The sequence below is a fragment of the Oncorhynchus nerka genome, linkage group LG11 (assembly GCF_034236695.1).
Source record: "Oncorhynchus nerka isolate Pitt River linkage group LG11, Oner_Uvic_2.0, whole genome shotgun sequence".
Classification (NCBI taxonomy): Eukaryota; Metazoa; Chordata; class Actinopteri; order Salmoniformes; family Salmonidae; genus Oncorhynchus; species Oncorhynchus nerka.
In genome coordinates this window covers 59,332,880-59,359,483 of record NC_088406.1, presented here as the reverse complement: position 1 = coordinate 59,359,483, position 26,604 = coordinate 59,332,880, and the positions used below count along the sequence as shown (strand labels likewise).

At 43.6% G+C, this 26,604-nt stretch overlaps 1 protein-coding gene across 1 annotated transcript in view; it reads right to left on the bottom strand.

The window, feature by feature from the left end:
* Positions 1-2,351: 2,351 nt before the first annotated feature.
* The window catches only part of LOC115137252 (neuromedin-K receptor-like), a 41,732-nt gene continuing 17,479 nt past the window's right edge, over positions 2,352-26,604 (bottom strand). The window contains 3 exon segments of the mRNA XM_065024697.1: positions 2,352-2,475; positions 2,478-2,746; positions 4,356-4,552. Coding sequence (XP_064880769.1) covers positions 2,441-2,475; positions 2,478-2,746; positions 4,356-4,552 — 501 coding nt within the window. The 3' untranslated portion in view covers positions 2,352-2,440.

The window sequence follows — 26,604 nt, the reverse complement described above, 5'->3', positions numbered from 1 at the left end:
TGTATGTATGTATGTATGTATGTATGTATGTATGTATGTATGTATGTATGTATGTATGTATGTATGTGTGTGTGTGTGTGTGTGTGTGTGTGTGTGTGTGATGAGAAAGGATCATTCAGCTCAATGCGGAACGTGCATACAGAAGAACCGTCGTCAGCGAGGCATGGATTCTGCCTGTTTCCCCCCAGCACATCATTGTAAAATGGAATACTGGCCAACATTATTGCGTAAGCAATACGTTGATGACGTAGCATGCTGTCGCTCTTCACATGAACTCTGTACATTGTTTCAAATCTATACAGTATTTCATAATATACAATATGTTATATACAGTGAGCTTAAAAAGTATTGGGACAGGGATATATTTTTTGCTGTTTTGGCTGTGTACGCCAGCACTTTGGATTTGAAATGATACAATGACAATGCCGTTAAAATTCAGTCTTTTAGCTTTAATTTGGGGGTATGTGCATCTATATCAAGTGAATCGTTTAGAAATTACAGCACTTCTTGTACAGTACATACTCCTCCCATTTTAGGGGACCAAAAGCAGTGGGAAAAAATTACTTACAAGTTTAGTATTTGTAGTGCTGAGCAATTAACCGAGATGTAGATTCTTTTTCAGTTTCTAAAACCACTAATTGACCAAAGTCAGTTCAATTATTTGAATTCCATTTATTTCTGAGGTTTTCTGTGAGCTCAATGTGCACATTGCACAACTGTGCAATATAGTAGGGAGTTGTAGTTTCCAACATGCCAATATTCCACATAGTTTAGTGCATAAAAAGTGGTGATTAACTACAATGACCATAAGCCATTGCTCATCTACTTGTCCACTCTGTGTTTCTTTTAAGCCTGCTACTGAAGACAGAAGAATGTGGAATCATGAGGGGATATAGAGAGTAGCTGTTGCTTCGGAGGTATCTACCTAAAAATAGATGATATAAGTGATTGATAGTTGGTATTCAGCAGTCATAAAAGTATGCCTCATTGACGTTGAAGAACTACAAAATAGTGATTTTGTCAGACGGCATAGGCAGCAGCTCTATAGAGATGAGACTGTTTCGGTGGTGTTTCAGATTGTTTTGTGCCCAATGTAATGTATCGTGTCCTTTTGGAGTCACTTTTATCGTCAATTAGAATACTTTTCTAAACACTGATTATGGAAAATCCTGAATGAATCGTGAATAACGATGAGTGAGAAAGTTAGAGACGCACAAATATCATACCCCCAAGACATGCTAACCTCTCACCATTACTGCTCACCTCTCACCATTATAATAACAGCATTGAGGGGTTATGGTATTTGTGCATAATCAAACAGTGCTGTCATTTCTAAACAGTTCACCCAATATGGATGGAAATACCCTCAAATTAAAGCTGACAGTCTACACTTTAGTATGCTATATGAAGTCTTTGTAAGTTGTAGTTTGTTTAAAATGGGACCAGTCATTCTATACATCACATAAGACTACAGCTAAAACACACTGCTACAAATGGTAGCTATGGACACACTACCTAAAGATATAGGTTGCTCCAGAAAATGTTTTCTCTCTGGTATCTACTGTAGCAGAGAGAATCTAAAAGTGCTGTAATGTTGTCAACGGTTCACTCGATATGGATGAAAATACCCAACCAATTAAAGTTGACAATCTGCACGTTAACCTCATATCATTTCAAATCCAAAGTGCTGGTGTACAGAGCCAAAACAGCAAACACATTTTCACTGGCCAAATACTTTTGGAGCGGAGTGTACAAAACATCAAGAACACCTTCCTAATATTGAATTGCCTCAATTCATCGGGGCATGGAATCTAGGTGTCGAACGCATTCTACAGGGATGGTGGCCCATGTTGACTCCAATGCTCCCCACGGTTGTGTCAAGTTGGCTGGATGTCCTTTGGGTGGTGGACCATTCTTGATAGACACGGGAAACGTGGAGCGTGGAAAAAACCCCCAGCAAAATCCTTCTTTGACCGTTTTCCTCCCCTTCATCTACACTGATTGAAGTGGATCAATAAGGGAACATATCGTTCACCTGGATTCACCTGGTCAGTCTGTCATGGAAAGAGCAGGTGTTCATCATGTTTTGAACACTCAGTAGCCATTGCATTCAGGATGTTACTTGGCCAGGCATTTTTTGTCAATCTTTTTTTCTTATGGACGTTTTTATATACAGTACACTTCAGTGATTTTCATAGCATTACAGACCGAACAACAATATGCTATTTGATGGTTATATTTGACAATTAATTCCTGCTTCTCATCTAAAATGTGTTTTCTCTGAACCCTTTGAAAAGTGTGTGTTTGCATGTGTGTGTATTGACAGGGACAGCGTGTATGTATGTTTGTAATGTCCACCCGTCTCTGCATGTACTGTACACACATGCCTGTGTGTTTGCTCATGCCTGACAGTGTGTGTCTGCATCCAGTATGCCCTCCTTTAGGAGAAGTCCTCAGCCTCAGCATTGGGGCGCAGCCTGCCTTCGCCTTGGTCCCGTTCCCATTGCAACCGAGCCCATTTTCCATTCTCTGGTTGACGTAGCTCTTCTTCCTGGCCTGGTTCTGGTTGTTTGTTCCGTCTACAGGGTCATACACCACTACCACGGAGGTATCCATGCGGGACAGGGTGTACATGCTGCTCTGGCGGGCCGGGTGGAGACGGGTGGCCCTCAGCTCCAGCTCATCATAGCTGGACACCTGGACGAAGGGGCACCAGCGGAACGCCCGCTTGAAGCCAGCCCGGAACCTGGGGGGGGGGGAAAGGGGCGAATAGAGGGGGGGGGGGGGGGTGAATGAGATTTGATTTTGTGAACGGGGTCGTGTTCCAAGGCCACGCTGTTTGTCAAATGTTTTCCAACAGAAAAGGAGATTCTGTGTTCTTATTGGACGAGTTCAAGTAGCACAGCACCTGTGTCACTACGTTTCAGAACGTTTTCTACCTACTGAACACAATCCAGGTTTCATATAATGATCTGATTTTCACAAGGCAGCAGTAAACAAATTACATACTAATGTGTACAGTGCAGTGAGGTTGAAGAGAGACTTGTATAATGACATTAAACATCAACCGAAAGCACACAGCAACAAATAAACAATTAGGAAACAGGAAACTAAACCTAATCGACTGCAACATACACAGCCCTGTGTTCTCCATCAATTTAAAGTCAACTAATGACCCAGATAATAAACAACAAAATACAGTACTTAGATAAATACATCAAATAAAACATTTGTAATATAGAGTTCTGTCCAGGGATATACTTCAAACTCTACCAAAACTGGAGATTTTGGCTCGGACCAGATTTACTTATATATAGCCAAGAAATATTTACTTCTGTTGTTTTTATATATTCACATCATGAAAGGGGGGCAAAGCAACCACACAGCACATCCTTCCTGAATAGCCTGATTGTGTCGATGGTAAGAGCGCTATGTGCTTTAGATAATTGCCTGTGTGAACCTAAGTGCACTGGGGAGCTTCATTCACAAGCTAGCGTTCATCAACGCTCAGAGTCTGGATTCAGAGCACTGAAGCTTCTTCAAGGAGGTCTTGGCTCTGTGTTTAATATGGTTATGACATTTCCGAGGCCAGGCGAAGGACAGACTAAGGCATAAAGCTTGTCAAGATGGATACACAATTTCTATGCTCTTTTCATGCCATTCGGACTAATTGACCATGGAAATACAGATACAGCAAGTATGTGTAGGTTTGTGGGAGTGTGTGTGTACACGAGGGTCTTATATGACTACACCCGACGTCATACCTCCAGGTTCTGTTACCTGCATTGTTCCTGTTTGCAGAGAGAATGAGTCACACAGGTACCGAACGACTCACCTTAAACACTGAGTGGCTTAAAAGAACATGTTCCGAAAGCATGCAACGGTAACCAATTGAAATGATGCTTTGATTTCCAGGTCTCTTTCAGCATTTCTCAGTGATGTCCTTGGAGTAGCTTTACTCTCAAGCCTCAGTCCTAAAATACCTTAATGTGTTTTTTTTGTTGGTTATTTTGCATTTTCAAGAGGGCATGAACATCACAAAAGGAACTGTTATCAGGGTTGCCATTGCCTGGACCTTTGTTGAAGCACATCTCTCGTGTGCTCTGTTCAGAGGATTACAGGATATTCATATAGGAGATTCGAATGCACCTTAGTTGTTTTTCAAGTATTGTTATGAACCTATACAGAGGCAGGCCAACAGCATAAATATACTTTCCACGCCCTTTCCAACCATCGACCATGAAAATATAGCTACGTGGGTATGTATGTGTGTGTATGTGCCTCCGCCCGTGAATGCTCCCATTTCTGCTTGCCTTAGCGGTCTCCCTGTGTGCACATGTGTGTATTCTCCTTACCTGCTGTTGAGGCAGCAGTAGATGATGGGATTGTACATGGTGGAGCTCATGGCCAGCCACATCACTGACAGGTAGACCTGCTGGATGGACTTCCACCTCATCAGAGCCTTGTTGAGGCCCGTCACGATGAAGTAGACGTGGTACGGCAGCCAGCAGAGGGCGAAGGTCACCACCACAATGATCATCATCTTGACCACCTGGGGGTGAGGGAGGGAGTGTGGGGGGGGGTGTAACATTAGTTCAATTCCCGTTCAACCCTGTGAGGCGAGCTGTCTGGAAACTGTGCGGCGTCTGCTGATAAAGAGGCAAATTCTCCTGCCACTCGATCAGCCAGACAACTGAAGCTAATTAGGTTGTGAAGTGCGCTCTGCAGTTATTATTCAAGGGAGAGCAAAGAGAGCTGTCTCTCCTTCCTTTGGAGAAGATAAATGAAGGTTCAGCCTGTTTCCTTCTTCCACATCACCTAGCTGCATCGGCTTTAATGAGTGTGTGTGCTTTAGTGAGCCTGGTAAGAGCTGTATGTTACTGTAGATATAGTGGCAAGAAAAAGTACGAACCCTTTGTAAATACCAGAATTTCTGCATAAATTCACCATAAAATTCGATCTGATCATCATCTAGGTCACAACAATAGACAAACACAGTCTGCTTAAACTAATAACACACAAACAATAAGTTTTCATGTCTTTATTGAACCCACTGTGTAAACATTCCCAGTGCAGGGTGGGAAAAGTATGTGAACACTTGGATTTATTAACTGGTTGCCCCTCCTTTGGCAGCAATAACCTCAACCAAACGGTTTCTGTAGTTGCGGATTAGATCTGCACAACGGTCAGGAGGAATATTGGACCATTCTTCTTCACAGAACTGTTTCAGTTCAGCAATATTCTTGGGTTGTCTGTTGTGAATTGCTCTCGAGTTCATGCCACAGCATCTCAAATCGGGTTGAGGTCAGGACTGGGCCACTCCAGAAGGCGTATTTTCTTCTGTTGAAGCCATTCTGTTGTTGATTTACTTCCGTGTTTTGGGTCGTTGTCCTGTTGCGTCACCCAACTTCTGTTCAGCTTCAATTGGTGGACAGATAGCCCAACACTCTCCTGCAAAATGTCTTGATAAACTTGGGAATTTATTTTTCAGTCGATGATAGCAAGCTGTCCAGGCCCTGAGGCAGCAAAGCAGCCCCAAACCATGATGCTCCCTCCACCATTATTTACAGTTGGGATGAGGTTTTGATGTTTGTGTGCTGTGCCCTTTTCTCCACACATAGTGTTGTGTGTTCCTTCCAAACAAATCAAATGTAGTTTCATCTGTCCACAGAATATTTTGCCAGTAGCTGTGGAACATCCAGATGCACTTTTGCAAACTTCAGACGTGCAGCAATGGTTTTTTTGGATAGCAGTGGCTTCTTCCGTGGTGTCCTCCCATGAACACCATTCTTGTTTGATGTTTTACGTATCGTAGACTCGTCAACAGAAATGTTAGCATGTTCCAGAGATTTCTGTATGTCTTAAGCTGACACTAGGGTTCTTCTTAACCTTATTGGGCATTCTGCACTGTGCTCTTGCAATCATCTTTGCAGGACAGCCACTCCTAGGGAGAGTAGCAACAGTACTGAACTTTCTCCATTTATAGACAATTTGTCTTACCGTGGACTGATGGTCAAGGCTTTTAGAGATATTTTTGTAGCCCTTTCTAGCTTTATGCAAGTCAACAATTCTTAATCTTAGGTCTTCTGCGATCTCTTTGTTCGAGGCATGATTCACATCAGGCAATGCTTCTTGTGAATAACAAACTCAAATGTGTGTTTTTATAGGGCAAGTCAGCTTTAACCAACATCTCCAATCCTGTCTCATTGATTGGACTCCAGGTTAGCTGACTCCTGACTCCAATTAGCTTTTGGAGAAGTCATTAGCCTAGGGGTTCACATATACTTTTTCTAACCTACACTGGTGAATGCTGAAATGATGTATTCAATATAGACAAGAAAAACACAACAATTTGTGTGTTATTAGTTTAAGCAGACTGTGTTTGTCTATTGTTGTGATTTAGATGAAGATCAAATCAAATTTGAGACCAATTTACACAGAAATCCAGGTAATTCCAAAGTGTTCACATACTTTTTCTTAACACTGTATGTTAGTGTTGGTTAGATATCAAAATGCCTTTCTTGCTTAAAAAACCCCACTCCAGATCCAGGTCCTTTGCTCAAAGATGAAGCAAAATACAAAAATTAAATTAAAAAAAACGACCAATTTTAACGCCACACACATCAGCCATTTAAACCTTAATTTTCCATCAGGGAGAAACTGGTGACGAAAACACAGTTTCTGAAAGACACATCAACAGCAGGTTTGAAATGGGAAGAAGTGAACTCCAGCTTTTAGTCTCTTATCACCAGTTGGTGGTATTCTGTAGTCTGCACCACAGTCCCCGAAGTATTTCAGAAACCGAAGACGCTTTTCAGGGTCGGTCCTCTTCACAGGAAGGGGTGATCTTTGCTCCAGGTGGGCGGCAGATCCGATAGTCAGGAGAGAATAACAGAGCTTGTGTGTGTCTGTGTGTCCATTGCGGAAAGACTGCTATTTTGATTGCACATCTCTCTCTTCCCCTCAAAAGGACCTGAGGCCCCGAAGATTAAAGAAACGGAAGCTGACCATTTGGCCTACCGAGAGACTGGCAGGAAAGCTGAGAAAAGACTTCCGCTCCTTTTGTCTTCTTTGATTTTAGTTACCCTTTGAATCCCCAGGACATGGCTTCGCTTCTGAAGAGAGAGCTTGGATTTGTCCCAAATGTCACCATCTTCCCTATACAGTAGTGCACTACTATATATGGGTTAGGTTAGGCTAACCCTATGGGTTAGGTTAAATAGGGAGCAATTTGGGATTAAGCCCTTAGCTTTGTGTAGGTAGGCTGCACAATGGCGTGGATGCTAGATGGTGGTGGGAGTTATCGCAAAAGCAAATATGGTCATGTTCAAGGTTGAACGGACTTATTCAAAAACGGAATAACAGCAAGGAAAATATACACCTAAAGACTTACTAGATCAGTGTTAATGCCAAATAGAAGGATGAGCATATGTATGTCAAATTAAAAATAATACTGAAAAGCATCTAGGTTAGGGTGACCAGACGTCCCCGTTTTTGGTGGCCTGTCCCCGGCTGGAGCTGTCCCCGGAAATGTCCCCGCTTTTAACTGTACGTTAAAAACAGCCTGCAAAGTGAAAAAATATTTTACGTGGCAAGAAAGACCGGGCAGCAAAGCCCACCGGTTGACGTCTCAATCACGTTGTGCTTGTTTTGTCCAGCAGCTATAGCAGCTTCATTATCTCTTCTACTGACTACTTGCTCGCGCTAGTTTTCGAGAAAACTGCTGTGGAGAACTCAGCCAGAAGCTAGAAAGTGTCGAGTTTAGCCACATCACCACAAACGTCTGTTCAAGCCAGGTACAATTGTTTGAGATACTAGCTAATGATGTTATTATGTCACAATTTATTATATAGATAGATGATCTGCTTTATAAGGTTTTAAATAGGTTTTGCTAGCAAACATTAGCTATGTTGACTAAGTTAACGTTATCTAGCTACTTTCATGGTAGCTAGGTTAAAAAACGTTCACATGGAAACATGCAGTGGACGGGCTATTTTGAAAATATGATTATATTAAATGAATGCATAATTCTGAGAATATTTATTTGTAGATTACAAATTTGAATAGTTTGGCATTATAAGTAGTGTGTGAAAATATATTTCGAAATCTTCATGGATAACATTAGCGTAATGTTTTCTGTTAGAGTGGAGAGGAGGAAGACTGGATAGGAAGAAGAGTGAAAGAGAGAGGAGGAAAGGTAAAGATATGATTGCAGAGCCTGCCAATTTATTATTCCAAACAATGTTTTTGAGATAAAATACAAAAATTAGGCAAGCAATGGGAATCTGTTAACCAAAGTCTTTGATCTAATAGTGTACTATTTATTATTAATGGTTGGAGAGGAAGGAGAAGGGAAAAATGGAGTAAAAAGAGTGAAGCGAGGAGAGTGAGGTGGAAAGGTAAAGAGAAGGAAAGGAAGAAAGAGCAGGAGGACGAGTGAAGAAAAGAGGAGGAGAAGAAAAAGTTAAGAGAGTAAGAAGAGTGACACGAAGAGAGTGAAGAAGAGCAGACAGGAGGCACAATGGCTCTTTCCGAGAAACTGAAATGCCATTTTAATGACAAGATGAGAGGATTTCCATTTATACGCTCAGGTCAAGACGATAGAATGGTTCACTGCACCCGTTGTAATTGCTCTTTTTCAATTGGCAGTGGGGAAGAACGGCAGTGGTAGAACATCAACAGGCGAAAAAGCGTAAAGCCTGTCTGATTGGCCGTATTGGTATGCACTCTGTCACCACATTCTTCAAGAAGGTAGAGCCTTCCCAAGAAGAATATGATTTAGCTGTGCAGGAGGGTGTCTTTGCATACCCACATTATGCGACACAATCATAGTTACAGATCTATGGACTGCACAGCACAACTCACACGGAAGCTTTATGAGTTTACTATGAGTTTATGAGTTTGAATAATTTTTCAGTTTTTGATTTGTTAAAAAAGTTTGAAATATCCAATAAATGTCGTTCCACTTCATGATTGTGTCCCACTTGTTGTTGATTCTTCACAAAAAAATAGTTTTATATCTTTATGTTCGAAGCCTGAAATGTGGCAAAAGGTCGCAAAGTTCAAGGGGGCCGAATACTTTCGCAAGGCACTGTATATGATGGCAGCACAACTGTGGAAACAAAACTGCTGGATTTTGTTGAATTGAAAGGAGAAACAGCAGAGGAAATTGCAGCTGAGGTCCTGGTGGTCATCCAAAAATGTAACCTGGAAAACAAAGTCGTGGCATTCTCTGCCGACAACACAAATACCAAAGTGCTCTACAGCGGGAGGTGATTGGCTTAGGCTGTCCTGCCCACATCATTCATAACACAGCCAGAACAGGTTTTGGATATGATTCCCCTTGATGTTGAGTACCTGCTCACAAAGATATTTGGATATTTTCACCGTCAGAGTAGAAAGACTGAAAAGCTTTTGCGATTTTGTTGGCCATTTTAGGACACAGCAATGTTCGCTGGCTGTCCATGCTCCCTGCTCTAGAAAGAGTGCTGAAAATGTATATGCCATTGAAATCCTTTTTTATTTCTGAAGACAAATGCCCTTTTGTCCTGCGAACAATGTTCAAAGATCCACTGACTGAACTTTGGCTGGCCTTTGTCCATGGAAACTTGACCGTATTCAGTGACACGATCAAGATGCTTGGAGGCCAGGACCACTGTGCTGTGGAGTCCGCTGCAATTCTGAGAAACATTGAGGCAAAATTGACTGCAAGACGTGATGACAACTTCATTACAGTTTTGGTCAGAGGACTTCTGAGAGAGCTGGAGACATGTCTAAAGAGAGCTTTCTCAAAACATCCCAATCATTCTTCATTACGGCTGTGAACTACTTGCAAGCATGGGGAAAGCACACATATAATCTAAAAGATTTACATCGTCTCCTTTTAAAAAGGCAACCTCAGCGTGAAGAGATCCAGAAGGCAGCAGGCACACTGCAGGAAAAATGCCCCAATGTGACCATCAATGAGGATGCATTGTGTGACGAGGATACTGGCCTGCAAGAGTTCCTAAAAGGGGAAATCGCTTGAAGAATGGAAAACATCCGAGACACCGCTTAGTCAGAGATGGAGCACGGTGGTTACCCACTTCAAAGAGGACGACATCCCACACACTAACCTGGCTAGATTAGCGTCCGTTGTCATGTGCTTACCTGGAAGTAATGCACCAGTCGAGAGAGTGTTCTCCCAAATGAATGATCTATGGACAGCAGCAAGAAATAGGTTCACTGTTCCTACCATCAAGGCCATGCTTATTGTGACAAACTTCAACCTCCCCTGCCAGGAGTTCATGGAGAAGACAGCGCAATCCTGAAGAAAATACATTATTCTGAGAAATATACAGATTAGGTTGGTATCAGTATACAATGTAGGTACCGACCTCATCATCGTCTTATTTCTTTATTATGTTGTTAAGTATTTCACACATACTATTGTCTGTTTTTTCAATTTTGCTCATGTTCTATTCTGCTCTTATTCTACCCAGACTACCAGGACCACTGAATGGCTGTTCAGATCAGTTCTACCCAGACTACAGGACCACTGAATGGCTGTTCAGATCAGTTCTACCCAGACTACAGGACCACTGAATGGCTGTTCAGATCAGTTCTACCCAGACTACAGGACCACTGAATGGCTGTTCAGATCAGTTCTACCCAGACTACCAGAACCACTGAATGGCTGTTCAGATCAGTTCTACCCAGACTACCAGGACCACTGAATGGCTGTTCAGATCGGACAGTTCTGTCTTGTCTGTAGTGTTTCTGTAATATAGTTGTTTTCTCTATCACAGTGTGGCTGTTAGACTAAATACATGTAACCGGAATTGTCCCCCTTTTTTATTTCATAGATAATAACATTGGATATTTTAATGATATATTGACCGCCGAACTGGAAATGTCCCCGGTTTTCATTTCAGAAATCTGGTCACCTTAATCTAGGTAGAAAGATGTCTTTATTCTGGAAATATACCCATCTTCCCTGTCCTGTTGCATTGTGGATACAGGTAGCGTACATTCTCTCTCTCTCTCAGCAACAAGTGGACCTGTGGACGAGCATGGGAAAAGAGTCGGCTGTCTTCTCACAGTGGGTGATTCAACAGAAGGGATTTTCATAAAAGCTCAGAGGCTCAGAAGAGCAAAGTTCAGAGCACACCACACGACTGAGCCCAGACAGGCAGAGAGCAAAAGAGCAAAAAGAAGTGAAGGAAAACAACCCGGAGAGAAAACGAAAATAAAAATTTTCCTCATCTCTATTTCTGGCAGCCAATATGGAGTGACAGAAAAGTTCACGGATGCCTGCGCAATAATTGAAACAAGGCAAGACGATCTTATATTTCGCATGTCCATGACGTGGATAGTACTTGTTTTCTTTCTGTCCTTGATTGAGCTTGTGTGGCTTGATGTAGCCATTGGAACCAATGGCATAATTCCAAAAGTGCAAACCCTAACCTACTTGGCACTCCTGGCAATGCCCAATCAAGCTCTCAAAGTACTTCAGTGAAAACAAATGCTACTTAAACCCAGGTCTGGCTGGCATATCGACGGTATTGTACAAAAGGACAGTACATGAAATGTGTTGTTTTCAGTGTTTCTTGGGAGGATAAGGAAGCCATACTAGCATACCTAGTAAAATGCCAGTCATTGCCTGTGGCTACATGAGGTCATGTCCTATAATAACCAATAGAAACAATGGTCAGGTAGTCTTCATGTCACAGACAAACGTGGTGTACCAAATGGCACCCTATTCCCTTTAAAGTCGACTACTTCTGTCCAGTTGAGGACAGCTGTAACGAGTGCACTGAGGGAGTGAGCGTTTTAATAAATAAAAGAAACAATCCAAAACAAGAAACAACGCACAGCAACGACACAAAAACAATAACGCCTGGGGAAGGAACCAAAGGGAGTGACATATATAGGTAATCAGGGAAGTGATGGGTCCAGGTGAGTCTGATGACGCGCAGGTGCGAGTAACGATGGTGACAGGTGTGCGCCATAACGAGCAGCCTGGTGACCTAGAGGCCGGAGAGGGAGCACACGTGACAACAGCAGATGATAAGTCAGGGTTTTTAAGTTTTAGTAAGATAAGCGGACAACTGCTATTTTCAATCACTTATCTGTATTTGTAATCTGAAAGAAATGTATTAACATTAAGAAATGTTACTCCTAGCAAATAACAGCAACACATGCCTTAAAGAAGCATTTACATTTTAAATATCAGGAGATATAGATAAAAACAGACTCAATTATTTTCTCCTTTTCCATGTCAGTAAGTGAAGATAAAAATGGAGGGTGGTTGTTCTCTGACAAGGAGAAAAGACATGTCCTTGCTAGAGGACACTTGTTGCTAAAATGAATGGACAGCTCAACAAAACAAAAGCCTGTGGGTGGGAGAAAACTAGAGAGGTCGCAGAATGTGTTAGTAACACTACTGCTGGCCTGGTCAGCTAAGGCCATATGGATTCTGTTTTAGCATTAATTGGGAGGGGGGGGGGGACTAGAGCGGTCACACAATGTGTTAGTAACACTACTGCTGGCCTGGTCAGCTAAGGCCATATGGATTCTGTCGGTCTGCGTTAAGTGGGTTGGTTCCCTGTTATTGATCTGTACGCCATGAAAATAAAGAGCTAGGGGATCTATTGACCACTGGGTAAAAGAGACACAGACACAGTCACAGCAACAAACACATGCGAGCGCACACATACACACACATGAGAATGCATACAAATGTGCACGCAGACACACACACACAGCAGATCAAAACCAAATGGAAAGGACAGTATAACCCCGAACCAGCTGAATGAACCACAAATTAACCATCATTCATCCCAATGACTATCCTAGTAAAAAGCAAATGAACTGGCATCTCGCTCAACACTCGAGCACACACATTGAAGAGCAGGGGAGGTAGAGACTCAAAAACAAGCAAGAATAAATACAACCTAAAAGCCTGCGGAGCTATCAAGAATGGATCAGGTATGCATTCATTCATAGGGAGAGCAGTGGGATGTATTTACTCATAAGTGTCACTCGCCGTAGGGTGGCAGGGAAGGAGCGATGTGTTTCGCAGAAAGAGTAACTGTCTGATTAGGTAGGTGATGAGGTGGGTTGATTACGCCCAATTTGCCAATTTTTTTGCCCTCCCCATTTACGCAATCTGAAGCAACCGCCTGCTGTCAGCAATCATTAGTGTTGGTGGTGACTCAGTTATCTGGACGGTATGACCCCTTGCAGGCAGGCAGGCACACACACCCCATACAGAGAACCTGGCGGTTCTGTTTCTTCTCCCTGCTAGACCTGGGTTCAAATAGTAAGTGTTAACTTTCAAATAGAGCACTTCAGGTGCACTTGTTTGAGCTTGAGCCTTGTACAATGGAACAGTCCCAAACACCGCCCATCTCATGGCACTCCAACTATGATTCAACCAGTGTTTGCCCAGTTGGTTTCTTCTAATGGCCTCTATCGATGCCTCCGGAACTCTGATGGAAATGTTCGGAAATAGTGTTTTCCACGCAATCCTCTCTGAAAGGAAGAGATTTTGTGGTTATTGTAACGGTTTTCTATTGGTGAAGGAGAGTCGGACCAAAATGCAGCGTGTAGATTGCGATCCATGTTTAATGGAAAAAACACACGTAAACACGAATCAATACAAAAAACAATAAACGTAACGAAAACCGAAACAGCCTAAACTGGTGCAAACTAACAGTAGATAGTTACAAGGACACTAAGGACAATCACCCACAATACAACCAAAGAATATTGCTGCCTAAATATGGTTCCCAATCAGAGACAACGATAACCACCTGCCTCTGATTGAGAACCACTCCAGACAGCCATAGACTTTCCTAGAACACCCTACTAAGCTACAATCCCACTAACATACACACCAAAACCCCCAGACAAAACACACCACAATACAAAAACTCCATGCCACACCCTGGCCTGACCCAATACATAAGATAAACACAAAATACTTAGACCCGGGCGTGACAGAACCCCCCCCCCTAAGGTGCGGACTCCCGAACGCACCTCAAAACAAATAGGGAGGGTCCGGGTGGGCGTCTGTCCATGGTGGCGGTTCCGGCGCGGGACGTGGACCCCACTCAGTTAATGTCTTAGTCCCTCTTCCTCGCGTCCCTGGATAGTCCACCCTCGCCGCCGACCATGGCCTAGTAGTCCTCACCCAGAACCCCACTGGACTGAAGGACAGCTCGGGACTGAGACAGCTCGGGAGTGAGAGAAAGCTCGGGAGTGAGAGAAAGCTCGGGAGTGAGAGAAAGCTCGGGCAGGTAGATAGATCTACCAGATCCTGGCTGGCTGGTGGTCTCAGCAGATCCTGGCTGACTGGCAGATCCTGGCTGACTGGTGCTACTGGCAGATCCTGGCCGACTGGCACTTCTGGCAGATCCTGGCTGATCCTGGCTGACTGGCAGATCCTGGCCGACTGGCAGATCTGGAAGAGTCTGGCCGACTGGCAGATCTGGAAGAGTCTGGCCGACTGGCAGATCTGGAAGAGTCTGGCCGACTGGCAGATCTGGAAGAGTCTGGCTGACTGGCAGATCTGGAAGAGTCTGGTTGACTGGCAGATCTGGAAGAGTCTGGCTGACTGGCAGATCTGGAAGAGTCTGGCTGACTGGCAGATCTGGAAGAGTCTGGCTGACTGGCAGATCTGGAAGAGTCTGGCTGACTGGCAGATCTGGAAGAGTCTGGCTGACTGGCAGATCTGGAAGAGTCTGGCTGACTGGCAGATCTGGAAGAGTCTGGCTGACTGGCAGATCTGGAAGAGTCTGGCGACGCTGGGCAGACTGGCGACGCTGGGCAGACTGGCGGCGCTGGGCAGACTGGCGATGCTGGGCAGACTGGCGGCGCTGGGCAGACTGGCGGCGCTGGGCAGACTGGCGGCGCTGGGCAGACTGGAGACTCCGGCAGCGCAGGAGAAGAGAAAGGCTCCGACAGCGCTAAACAGGCGGAAAACTCCGGCAGCGCAGGAGAGGAGACAGGCTCTGGCTGCGCTAAACAGGCGGGAGACTCCGGCAGCGCAGGAGAGGAGACAGGCTCTGGCTGCGCTGAACAGGCGGGAGGCTCCGGCAGCGCAGGAGAGGAGACAGGCTCTGGCTGCGCTGAAGAGGCGAGGACGCACAGGAAGCCTGGTGCGGGGAGCTGCTACCGGAGGACTAGAGTGTGGAGGTGGCACAGGATGGGCTAGACTGTGAAGGCGTACTGGAGATCTTGAGAGCAGTGTTGGCACAGGACGTGTAAGGCTAGGGATGTGCACAGGAGGCCTGGTGCGTGAGGCTGGCACCAACTTCACCAGCCGACTAACACGCACCTCAGGACGAGTATGGAGCGCTAACCCAGGTGCCATCAAATCCCCGACACGTTCCGTCGGTCGAATTCCATGCAAAAAGCACCAACACAGCAACTCCCTCATTTCTCTCTCCTCCAATTTCCCCATTAACTCCTTCACAGTCTCTGTTTTGCTCACCTCCAACACCGGCTCTGGTTCTGGTCTCCTCCTTGGCTCCTCACGATAAACAGGGAGAGTTGGCTCAGGTCTGACTCCTGACTCTGCCACACTCTCCCTTAGCCTCCCCCCAAGAAATTTTTGGGGCCGATTCTCAGGCTTACGTCCGCGTCGCCGTGCTGCCTCCTCATATCTGCGCCTCTCAGCTTTCACCGCCTCCAGTTCCTCCTTGGGGCGGCGATATTCTCCAGCCTGAGCCCAGGGTCCTTCTCCGTTTAGGATTTCCTCCCATGTCCAGAAATCCTTATAGCGCTTCTCCTCTTTGGGCTGCTCCTGCCTGTTGACACACTGCTTGGTCCGTTTGTGGTGGGTGATTCTGTAACGGTTTTCTATTGGTGAAGGAGAGTCGGACCAAAATGCAGCGTGTAGATTGCGATCCATGTTTAATGGAAAAAACACACGTAAACACGAATCAATACAAAAAACAATAAACGTAACGAAAACCGAAACAGCCTAAACTGGTGCAAACTAACAGTATATAGTTACAAGGACACTAAGGACAATCACCCACAATACAACCAAAGAATATGGCTGCCTAAATATGGTTCCCAATCAGAGACAACGATAACCACCTGCCTCTGATTGAGAACCACTCCAGACAGCCATAGACTTTCCTAGAACACCCTACTAAGCTACAATCCCACTAACATACACACCAAAACCCCCAGACAAAACACACCACAATACAAAAACTCCATGCCACACCCTGGCCTGACCCAATACATAAGATAAACACAAAATACTTAGACCAGGGCGTGACAGTTATAGGGTTCACTGATTGCGAGGTAAAACACAACACCAACCTCATCACTCTAAGCTGGGTAAGTTAAAGGGTGTTTTCAAACGTCAAAATGAGTCTTCTGTTGAGATAAGCACTTTCCAGGCCATCTGTTTTGTAGCGTTTAGAAAACTCTTAAGAGAGCAATGTTCAATGCAGTCCATGTTCATGTTTTTCTTTCCTTCTCACATAAGAGAACTAAGAGAATGGTTATTAAATTAAATTACGAAAATAAATGGCCAACTCATTCCCTGAGGCCTTCAATAGCAAGTGACCAATTTTCTATTTTTGGTTTCAAAGGCTCATTTGTTCAAAGAAAAAAAAATGTACTGAGAAATGCTCTTTCAAAAACATCAATGCAACTAATGTGAAAGACTGTACAGTACTTTCTGCTCGTTGAGTGACATTGTGACAGACATTTATGAAGTCACATGCTGATTACAGGTTCAAGAAAATAGACAAAAAGAGTTTAAAAATACTGTAAGTCAACCAAATGTACTATTTAATGTGGGATCAATTCATTACCAAGACAAGTCCTGGTAAGGACATGAAATCCTTCAAAAGCCCAAAACAAATACAGCATATTTAATTCACCCTGGCTCAACCCAAAGAAGCTACAAATCCTTTGAATTCAGTCCTACAGAACACCTACTGATTTGAATATACAGTCTACTCAAATAATCAGAGAATATCTATTTACACACCCAGAAGCTACAATAAATAAACTGTCTATCCTTTCTTTCTTTCATATTATTGTCAATATTACCATATTATGCCCTCAAGACCTCACAATAACCACTTGGAAGCAAATAGAAAACGAACATCAGTTGATTTAAACTAACACCGGGGGAGAAACCTTGTGTTATAAATACTGAATGTTAATGATCATTTAAATTTGGATAATGGATCTTGAATTATTCAGTAAGAGAGCTGAACGGTCTTGGGGCATGTCGTCCCCGACATAAGATTGATATTGCATGGTAATGTTGGTAAGTGACTAAAAATAAGTTACACTAGAGGAAAACCAGAGGATGCTACTAACAATGAGAGAGAGAAATAGTGAGAGAAAAAGAGAGAGATACAGAAAGAGCATTGTAAGGTTTTGTGGTGGAAGTATCATGTTATGGGTATGCTTGTCACTGGCAAAGCGAGTTTCAGGATCAAAAGAAAAATGAAAGGAGCAAAGCCCAGGTAAAAAGGTAGAGGAAACAATGCCTCAGTTTTCTGAATACCTAACCCTGGGACAGTTTGATTTTTCAGCGGAACAATTACATACATTTAATGCCAAAGGCTTTCCAAGAGGTGTTGAGTGTTCCTAAATGATCCAGCCTCAGTCCTGGTTTAAATCTGCCTAAAAATCTGAGACAAGGCTAGAATATTGCTGTCCAACAATGATTCCCAACCAAATATACTGAGCAATGTTGAAAAAACAATGGATAGATGTTGTCCTAAGAGTTGTGCCAAGCTGATAGAAAGGCAGCAATATGTGAAGACTATGCAACCGATGTGTAGACTGTCGCTGGGCACATTATATAGGGAATAGGGTACCATTTGGAATGCATGAACAGTCAGGACGGCAGGAGTAATCCTCCCAGTCTATCTGCCCAGCTCCGAAGGAGCCCGTGTATCACGTGTGTGTACCGTGGGGATTACCAAACAGTCTTATTGGATTTTTTAAAAGGCAAAAATTCAGGTCTCCCCAGGTAATCCATCTATCCACCACCCACACGTCAACAGCAAAATGCATCAAACTGCTTTCAAATCCTGCTTCGCTGCCAGACACTCTGAATCGATGATTCTTCGAGCGACTTCACTCTTTACCCAGATGGGATAATGGATTCTCAGGTGTCATTACAAGGCATTGGTCAAAAGCCTTATGTCATTTTTGCCCAGAGATAGAGCTTTTGTGTACGCCAACAGACTGGGACCAAATATGACCTGGACTACCAGGCCTGGTCTGCATGGTGGAGGGTTCAAGCAACAAAAGGAGATGCAAGGCTCCTCCGACGTCATTTCAGTTGAATGGAGATGACGGGATGTAATAATGATGGGAATTATGGCTTTTATAGCTAGTCAATGCTTCCTGACACACTTCCAACCTGACCTGTGCTCATGTTAATAATAACATGTCCATCTCACCTGGCTGAGAAAGCGAGAAAGATCAATTAGGCTGCTGGTGACCCGAGATTAGTATTTAATTCACTGTATATACTGTTCACCTTTCTCATGGCCTCGCGATGGAATGCCCCAAAAAATACATCAGAAGAAATGATCTATCTTCAAAGCCTTTGAAACAAAGGCCCACAACAAAATGGTAGCCCAGCCACTTGGTTTGCTATGTAACTGAGGGATGATAAACAAAAATATGACAGAGTGGGCAAGTCAAAAGATTCAGGGACCCTATTGGAAGATCTTAAACTCTCGCACCCATTATCTGTACTATATGTATTATATGTACCACTCCACTTCAATGGGAGAACACAAACAGCCTCTGGTGTCTGCTGAGGTAAAAGTAGGCTTCCACTTTTAACAAAACATAATGGAGGATATTGCTTTTTCTCTGTTCTAATTATTGACAGCTGCTGCTAACCATTTAAAAATTAGAGGACATACTATGGAGAGAAAAAGTAATGGCGTCTTTTTGTAAGCACTAACTCCGCTATGGACAAAGCAAATGTGGAAATTTTGGGCGTTATTTGGATAACGGCAAAAATAATTTAAGAATGTATGTACACGGAACAAAAATATAAATGCAACATGCAACAATTTCAAAGATTTTACTGAGTTACAGTTCATATAAGGAAATCAGTCAATTGAAACATTCATTAGGCCCTAATCTATGGATTTCACATGACTGGGAATACAGATATGCTTCTGTGTCACGTTCTGACCTTAGTTCTTTTGTTATGTCTTTGTTTTAGTATGGTCAGGGCGTGAGTTGGGTGGGTTGTCTATGTTCGTTTTTATATGATTTGCTATTTCTGTGTTTGGCCTGGTATGGTTCTCAATCAGAGGTAACTGTCAATCGTTGTCCCTGATTGAGAACCATATTTAGGGAGCCTGTTTTCTATTGTGTTTCGTGGGTGATTGTTTTCAGTTTTGTGTCTACACCAGACATGACTGTTTCGTTTCGTTCATGCTTCGTTGTTATTTTATTTAGTGTTCTTATGATAATAAATTATCAATATGGACACTTACCACGCTGCATTTTGGTCCTCCTCTTCTCCTTCATACGACGACCGTTACAATCTGTTGGTAACAGATACATTTAAAAAATAAGGTAGGGGCGTGGATCAGTCAGCATCTGGTGTCACGCAGCGCGACGCATCTACTTTGCATAGAGGTGCTCAGGCTGTTGATTGTGGCCTGTGGAATGTTGACCCACTACTCTCCAATGGCTGTGCGAAGTTGCTGGACATTGGCGGGAATTGGAACACGCTGTCGTACACGTTGATCCAGAGCATCCCAAACATGCTCAATGGGTGACATGTTTGGTGAGTATGCAGGCCATGGAAGAACTGGGACATTTTCAGCTTTTAGGAATTGTGTACAGATCCTTGCAACATGGGGCTGTGTATTAATCATGCTGATAATCATGCGGTCATGGCGGTGGATGAATGGCACAACAATGGGCCTCTGGATCTCGTCACAGTATCTCTGTGCATTGAAATTGACATCGATAAAATGCAATTGTGTTTATTGTCCGTGGCTTATACCTGCCCATACCATAACCCCACCACCACCACAAGGAACTCTGTTCACAACGTTGACATCAGCAAACTGCTCGTCCACATGATGCCATACACATCGTCTGCCATCTGCCCCGGTACAGTTGAAACCAGGATTCATCTGTGAAGAGCACACATCTCCAGCATGCCAGTCGCCATCGAAGGTGAGCATTTGCCCACTGAAGTCGGTTATGGCGACAAACTGCAGACCGGTCAAGACCCTGGTGAATACGATGAGCACACAGATTAGCTTCTCAGTGATGGTTTCTGACAGTTTGTGCAGAAATTCTTCGGTTATGCAAACCCACAGTTTCATCAGCTGTCCGGGTGGCTGGTCTCAGACGATCCCACAGGTGAAGAAGCCAGATGTGGAGGACCTGAGCTGGCTTGGTTACACGTGTTCTGCGGTTGTGAAGCCGGTTGGACGTACTGCCAAATTCTCTAAAACGACATTGGAAGCGGTTCACAGTAGAGAAATTAACATTTTATTGTCCCCAGCACAAGGTGCACCTGTGTAATGATCATGCTGTTTTATCACCTTCTTCATATGCCAGACCTGTCAAGTGGCTGGATTATCTTGGCAAATGAGAAATGTTCACTAACAGGGATATAATCTAACATTTGAGAAAAAAATAAGCTTTTTGTGCATATGAACAATTTCTGGGATATTTTATTTCAGCTCATGAAACATGGGACCATCACTTTACATGTTGTGTTTATATTTTTGTTCATTATAATAAAATAAAACAAAGCACATGAAGCCTTCATAATTCATAAAAGGTGATGTTAACTGACTGATATTACCTCAAAGAAGAAAATGTATAAGATCTCCTCAAAGAAGAAAATGTATAAGATCTCCTAAGCTTGTGTTAACCTCAGACCTTATTTTTGGCGTTTATCCCAAATCCCTATTCTTTCCCCCTTAATTTTCACTATAGGATTGGCTGAACGACCCAGAGGTAAGTCATTTCCGAGTTGTAAGACTACAAGCTGGCGAACTCTATTGAGAAAGTGGTATTTGTTCAGCTAAAGGTTTATGATTGGGCTCTTTCTAGCCTGTATAAAACCACAGAGCAATGACATGATATTGGTGTAGCCTACTCCTACTTTTTATTATTCGATTGCAATTGATGTTATCCATTAAATACAACTGTGTTTAACTGAAAATAATTCTGGTATGGTAATTTCATATCAAGATTGGGGGTAAAATATCCCTTGATTGTCCATATTTGAAATGTGTAACTAAATCATGTCAACCGTGATTGAGTTATACAGCCTTTACTTTATCAAATGAAAATGTAAGCTAACAAAGTTATTTCAAATGGCATATATTATTTGACCATTTAAGATGAAACGTTTGAATGAAATATAGGCCTATTATAATCCAATAAGTGTTGTTACATTTAGCATCCTTACAGTTTCAGATGCTCCTAATAGGTCGACATTTCTTCGGGGACGGGAGTTAGAGAACCTCGATGCAGCTGTCTGGTATCATAATCATTTGACACGGTAACAACGAAAGATCAACTTTTTTTCCTGGCTTATTCTTGTGGGTTTTTGGTTGCAAGAAAGTTTGCTTTAACACACAGGTGCATGTAATCTCCCGTTTCGTAGCATTTTAAGAAACGCAGGGCCAGTGGTATTGCTTAGCACAGTTCTGCATACTGCCTGTTGGCTGCAATGCACCCCCCTGGTTTAGATGTTTCTGCTTGAATAAAAAGTAGTGTTGGAGCTTGATTGATAACTTCAGCACTGCTGAAGTAAATGTGCATAATATTAAGCTGCAATACTTTGTATAAACATGGGGTATGTGGATCGGGGTGAAGTGCGGGGGGGGGGTGCTGTGGGATTATTTAAGTTACTCTTTGAAGAGGTAGGGTTTCAGATGTTTTTGGAAGATGGGCAGGGACTCTGCTGTCCTAGCTTCAGGGGGAAGCTGGTTCCACTATTGGGGTGCCAAGACAGAGAAGAGCTTGGACTGGGCTGAGCGGGAACTGCCCTCCCGTAGGGGTGGAGTGGTCAAGTGACCAGAGGTGGCAAAATGGAGTTGGGGTTGGGTTGGGGTGTTGGGTTTGAGCATAGACTGATGGTAGGAAGGTGCAGTTCCTCTTGCTGCTTCATAGGCAAGTACAATGGTCTTGTAGTGGATGTGAGTTTCGACTGGAAGCCAGTGGAGAGTGCTGGGGAGTAGGGCGAAATGGGAGAACTTGGGAAGGTTGAACACCAGGCGGGCTGCAGTGTTCTGGATACGTTGCAGGTGTTTGATGGCACAAGCGGGGAGCCCAGACAACAGCAAGTCGCAGTAGTCCAGACGGGAGATGAGAAGCACCTGGATTAGGACCGTGGAGTTGTCAACCGTGATGGAGAAGTGTTGGAGTGGACAGGCCTTCCCCGGGAGGAAGAGCAGCTTCACCTTGTCGAGGTTGAACTTGAGGTGGTGGGCCAACATCCAAGCTGATATACAGTGCATTTGGAACATTTTTAGGCCCCTTGACTTTTCCCACATTTTGTTACATTACAGCCTTGTTCTAAAATGTGTGTAGATTGATGTCATTTTTAAATTTAACCCAACACCCAATTATGACAAAGAGAAAAAAGGTTGAAACATTTTGTTGTTGAAATAACAGAAATACCTTAGTTACATAAGAATTCAGACCCTTTGCTATGAGACTAGAAATTGAGCTCAGGTTTATCCTGTTTCCATTGATATTCCTACAACTTAATTTTTTAAGAACACATTTTTATTTTCAATGACTGCCTAGGAACAATGGGTTAACTGCCTGTTCAGGGGCAGAACGACAGATTTGTACCTTTTCAGCTCTGGGGTTTGAACTTGCAACCTTCTGGTTACTAGTCTCACGCTCTAACCACTAGGCTACCCTGCCGCCCCTGGTAAATTCAATTGATTGGACATTATTTCGAAAGGCACACACCTGTATACGTAAGGTCCCACAGCTGACAGTGCATGTCAGAGCAAAAAACCAAGCCATGAGGTCGAAGGAATTGTCCGTAGAGCTCCGAGACAGGGTTGTGTCGAGGCACAGATCTGTGAAAGGGTACCAAAAAATGTCAGCAGCATTGAAAGTCCCCAAGAATACAGTGGCCTCCATCATTCTTAAAATGCAAGAAGTTTGGAACCACCAAGACTCTTCCTAGAGCTGAGTAATCGGGTGAGAAGGGCCTTGATCAGGGAGGTGACCAAGTAGATAGTAAATAGTTTCCTAGGGTTAGAGGCAGAAGCTTGACATTTGGAGTGATATAATGTGGCTTTAGCAGTGGATACAGAGGAAGAGGTAGAGAGGAGGGAGTGAAAGGTTGATAGGTCCTCTGGAAGTTTTGTTTTTCCTCCATTTTCGCTCAGCTCCCCGCTCACAATTAGTCACTCAGCCACGAAGCAGGAAGGAAGGGCCGAACAGCCTCTAGTAAAGATGAGGTCAAGCGTATTAACTGCCTTGTGATTGGGAGGGGACTAGGAAAGGGTGAGGTCAGAATAGGCAAGGAGGGTAAAGAAAGAGTAATAAATAAATTAATTGAAGGCAGACGTCGGGAGGTTGAAGTCGCCAAGTACAAAGAGCTGTGAGCCATTGTCAGGAAATTAGTTTATCAAGGTGTCAAGCTCATTGATGATGTAAGATGACAAAATTGTCAATCTTGAGTGCACAAGTTAGTGACAGCATGGCATTCAAATGAGGAGATGGACAGATGAGCGAGGGAGAAAAGAAAAAACCTCCACTTACAAGAAATGAGTAGCCCTGTGCCACCACCAGAAGCTCTGACTATGAGAGAAAATGTAGTCAGATGAAGAGAGCTGCTGGAGTAGCACTATTCTCTGTGGGGATCCATGTCTCCGTCAGGGCCAAAAAGTCAAGGGAAACTGAAGGGCACAATAGGCTGAGATGAACTCCGCGTTTTTGACAGCAGATCGGCAGAGACCAGGAATCCCACATGGGTTGTGCACACAGGGTACAATAAATTAGAAGGGTTGCAGCCAAGGGGTGGGGAGGATCTGGACAGCTTTCAGTGGGATGAGTGAACAGGTATAAAAAAAAACACACATCTGAAAATATCTAGGTAAGATACTCAAAGTGAGAGAGTGGTGTGGAGCCTTCCTCTCTTTCCTACCTCAAACAACTCTGCAGAACCGCCTTTGTTTCGGTGACGGTCTTAGTTTTGCAACGAGATCATCGGTTTCAGCTGCCGCTGAGAAAACAGGGGAGTCTAAAGAACTCATACTAATTGCTAATTGCCTTGCAAAGGTGAAGAGCATACCTCCTGGTCAGTACGGATTGCCTAGGAGAGGAGAAACCACTCCCCCTCTAATACATCCACTGATTACCAAAACAACAACAGTCACAAATTGCCCCGCCCCCCTTAATCCTGGTTGATGTGTCAACAATAATCTGCACATTAACCACCAAGTACGCTGCTGGGAACACAGGCAGCACTTAAAGCAGAAAGACAGTTAAAAAAAAGACAGTACCAGACAACAAAATATAAAGACAATAATTATACTTATCAATCCTGGAGATATCAGGAGTCCTCTAGCTAGAGAATGACCCAGAATAGAGGAAACCTTTAGACAGCGCCAGGTCAATTCAAGATATGTTTAATGCCAAAAACATCCACAGTCCCTATTGATCAGCACCATGATCAGCACTTTGGGTACACAATTTTCCATTATTCAGGCATTCGTCTAACAGTACCTTTGGCTTGTAAAGATAATCCAGTATGTACGCATCAAATGGATCCAGATCATGACAATACAGTGCTCTACTCCTCAAGCAAATTTTGATTTCGTTTTTGGAAAACAGGATAATAAGAAACTTAAGAGGAAAACAGCTAGGCTCAGTGTGGCCTGACAGAGCAGAACAGTACCTGAGGCCACTAACGCCCTACTCAGACTGTCTCTGTGCACCTAACCTTATCTGAACCCCATTCACCTGGGCCCATATTTATAAAGCGCTTCAGAGTAGGAGTGCTGATCTTATACTTTTTAAATAAACAAAATATATTTGATACTTTTTAACCTTTTCACACGTACCAAGAAACAGGTGTGATCATTCTACAGTGGTCCCTGCAGCGTACGCTCAAACCAGTGTGATTAGAATGCTTAGTTAGAAGTGGTCTGTAGATTTGGTCAGTAGTTGTGTGGTTCAATAGTTGTGGGGTCTGTAGTTTTGGTCAGTAGTTGTGGTGTTCTGTAGTTGTGTGGTTGTGGTCAGCAGTTGATGTTGTGGTCCATAGTTGTGGTCAGTGGTGGTGGTCAGTCGTTTTGTGGTTGTGGTCATTAGTTGTTTAGTGTTTTTCGATTGATGCAACAGTCAGCATTTGAGCTGGCCACTGTTTTTTCAGAAACATTTTGCACAAACACAGTCCTTACAAAGTTATGTCCTGAATGTGAACAGTTTATTTTTGGATGTAATGTTCAGACATTCAGAGAAGTACAATCCTCCAAACCGCAAAATGTAGGCTACATTTGTCCTAGCGCTAACTGAGAAAAGATGAACATAACACAAGCAGTCATATTTAGATAACTCTCGGCTGACAGAAACTACAATATGAATTAGGCAATAGCAATTACTATTTATAATTCATCACATCACGGGTGAGCTCACCATTGATCGAAATAATTGAGTAAAACACTTTCTAGTAATCTAAAGTTATCCGACGATGGGTAGTTTGTGCACACCGCCATGTTTGTTTTTTACTTGAAAGATGAGAGAACCAATTCCTTTAACTCAATTTAACATCTTTGGTCTGACTGTTATGCAGGTGAGTGAGGACCCAAAAGCGCTTTAACAGAAACAGAGTCTTTTAATGTCAAAACACAGGGAAGACATAGATCCTCTTCAGATGTAACGATTGACAACATAGACAACCCGCAGAGAGGGCGACAAACAAATTATAAAGTCCTCTGATCTTAACAGGAGAGTCCCCTTCTAGCAGCAGAGGAGAATAGCAGGGTTAGCGCCGACAGACTGCTGGTCTCTCCGGGTAGGCGCGGGTTGTAGAGGACAGAGGTACCTGATCACACGTAGCATCTGATGAAGAGGCAGATTACGACAGGACAGGACAAGGGTGAAGCAAACGAGAATCTGACAAAGACAGAAGCCGAAACAGAGAGAGAAATAGAGACCAAATCAGAGGGAAAAAAGGGAACAGGTGGGAGAGAGTAAACGAGGTAGTTAGAGGAGATGAGGAACAGCTGGGGGAAGGAAAGGGAGAGAAGGTAACCTAATATGACCAGCAGGGGGAAACGAAGAGAAGAGAAAGAACAGGAACAAGACATAACATGACAATACATGACAGTACCCCCCAACTCACCGAGCGCCTCCTGGCGCACTCGAGGAGGAAACCTGGCGGCAACGGAGGAAATCATCGATAAGCGAACGGTCCAGCACGTCCCGAGATGGAACCCAACTCCTTTCCTCAGGACCTTACCCCTCCCAATCCACTAGGTACTGATGACCACGGCCCCGAGGACGCATGTCCAAAATCTTACGGACCCTGTAGATAGGTGCGCCCTCGACAAGGATGGGGGGGAAGACGAACGGGGTGCGAAGAAAGGGCTTAACACAGGA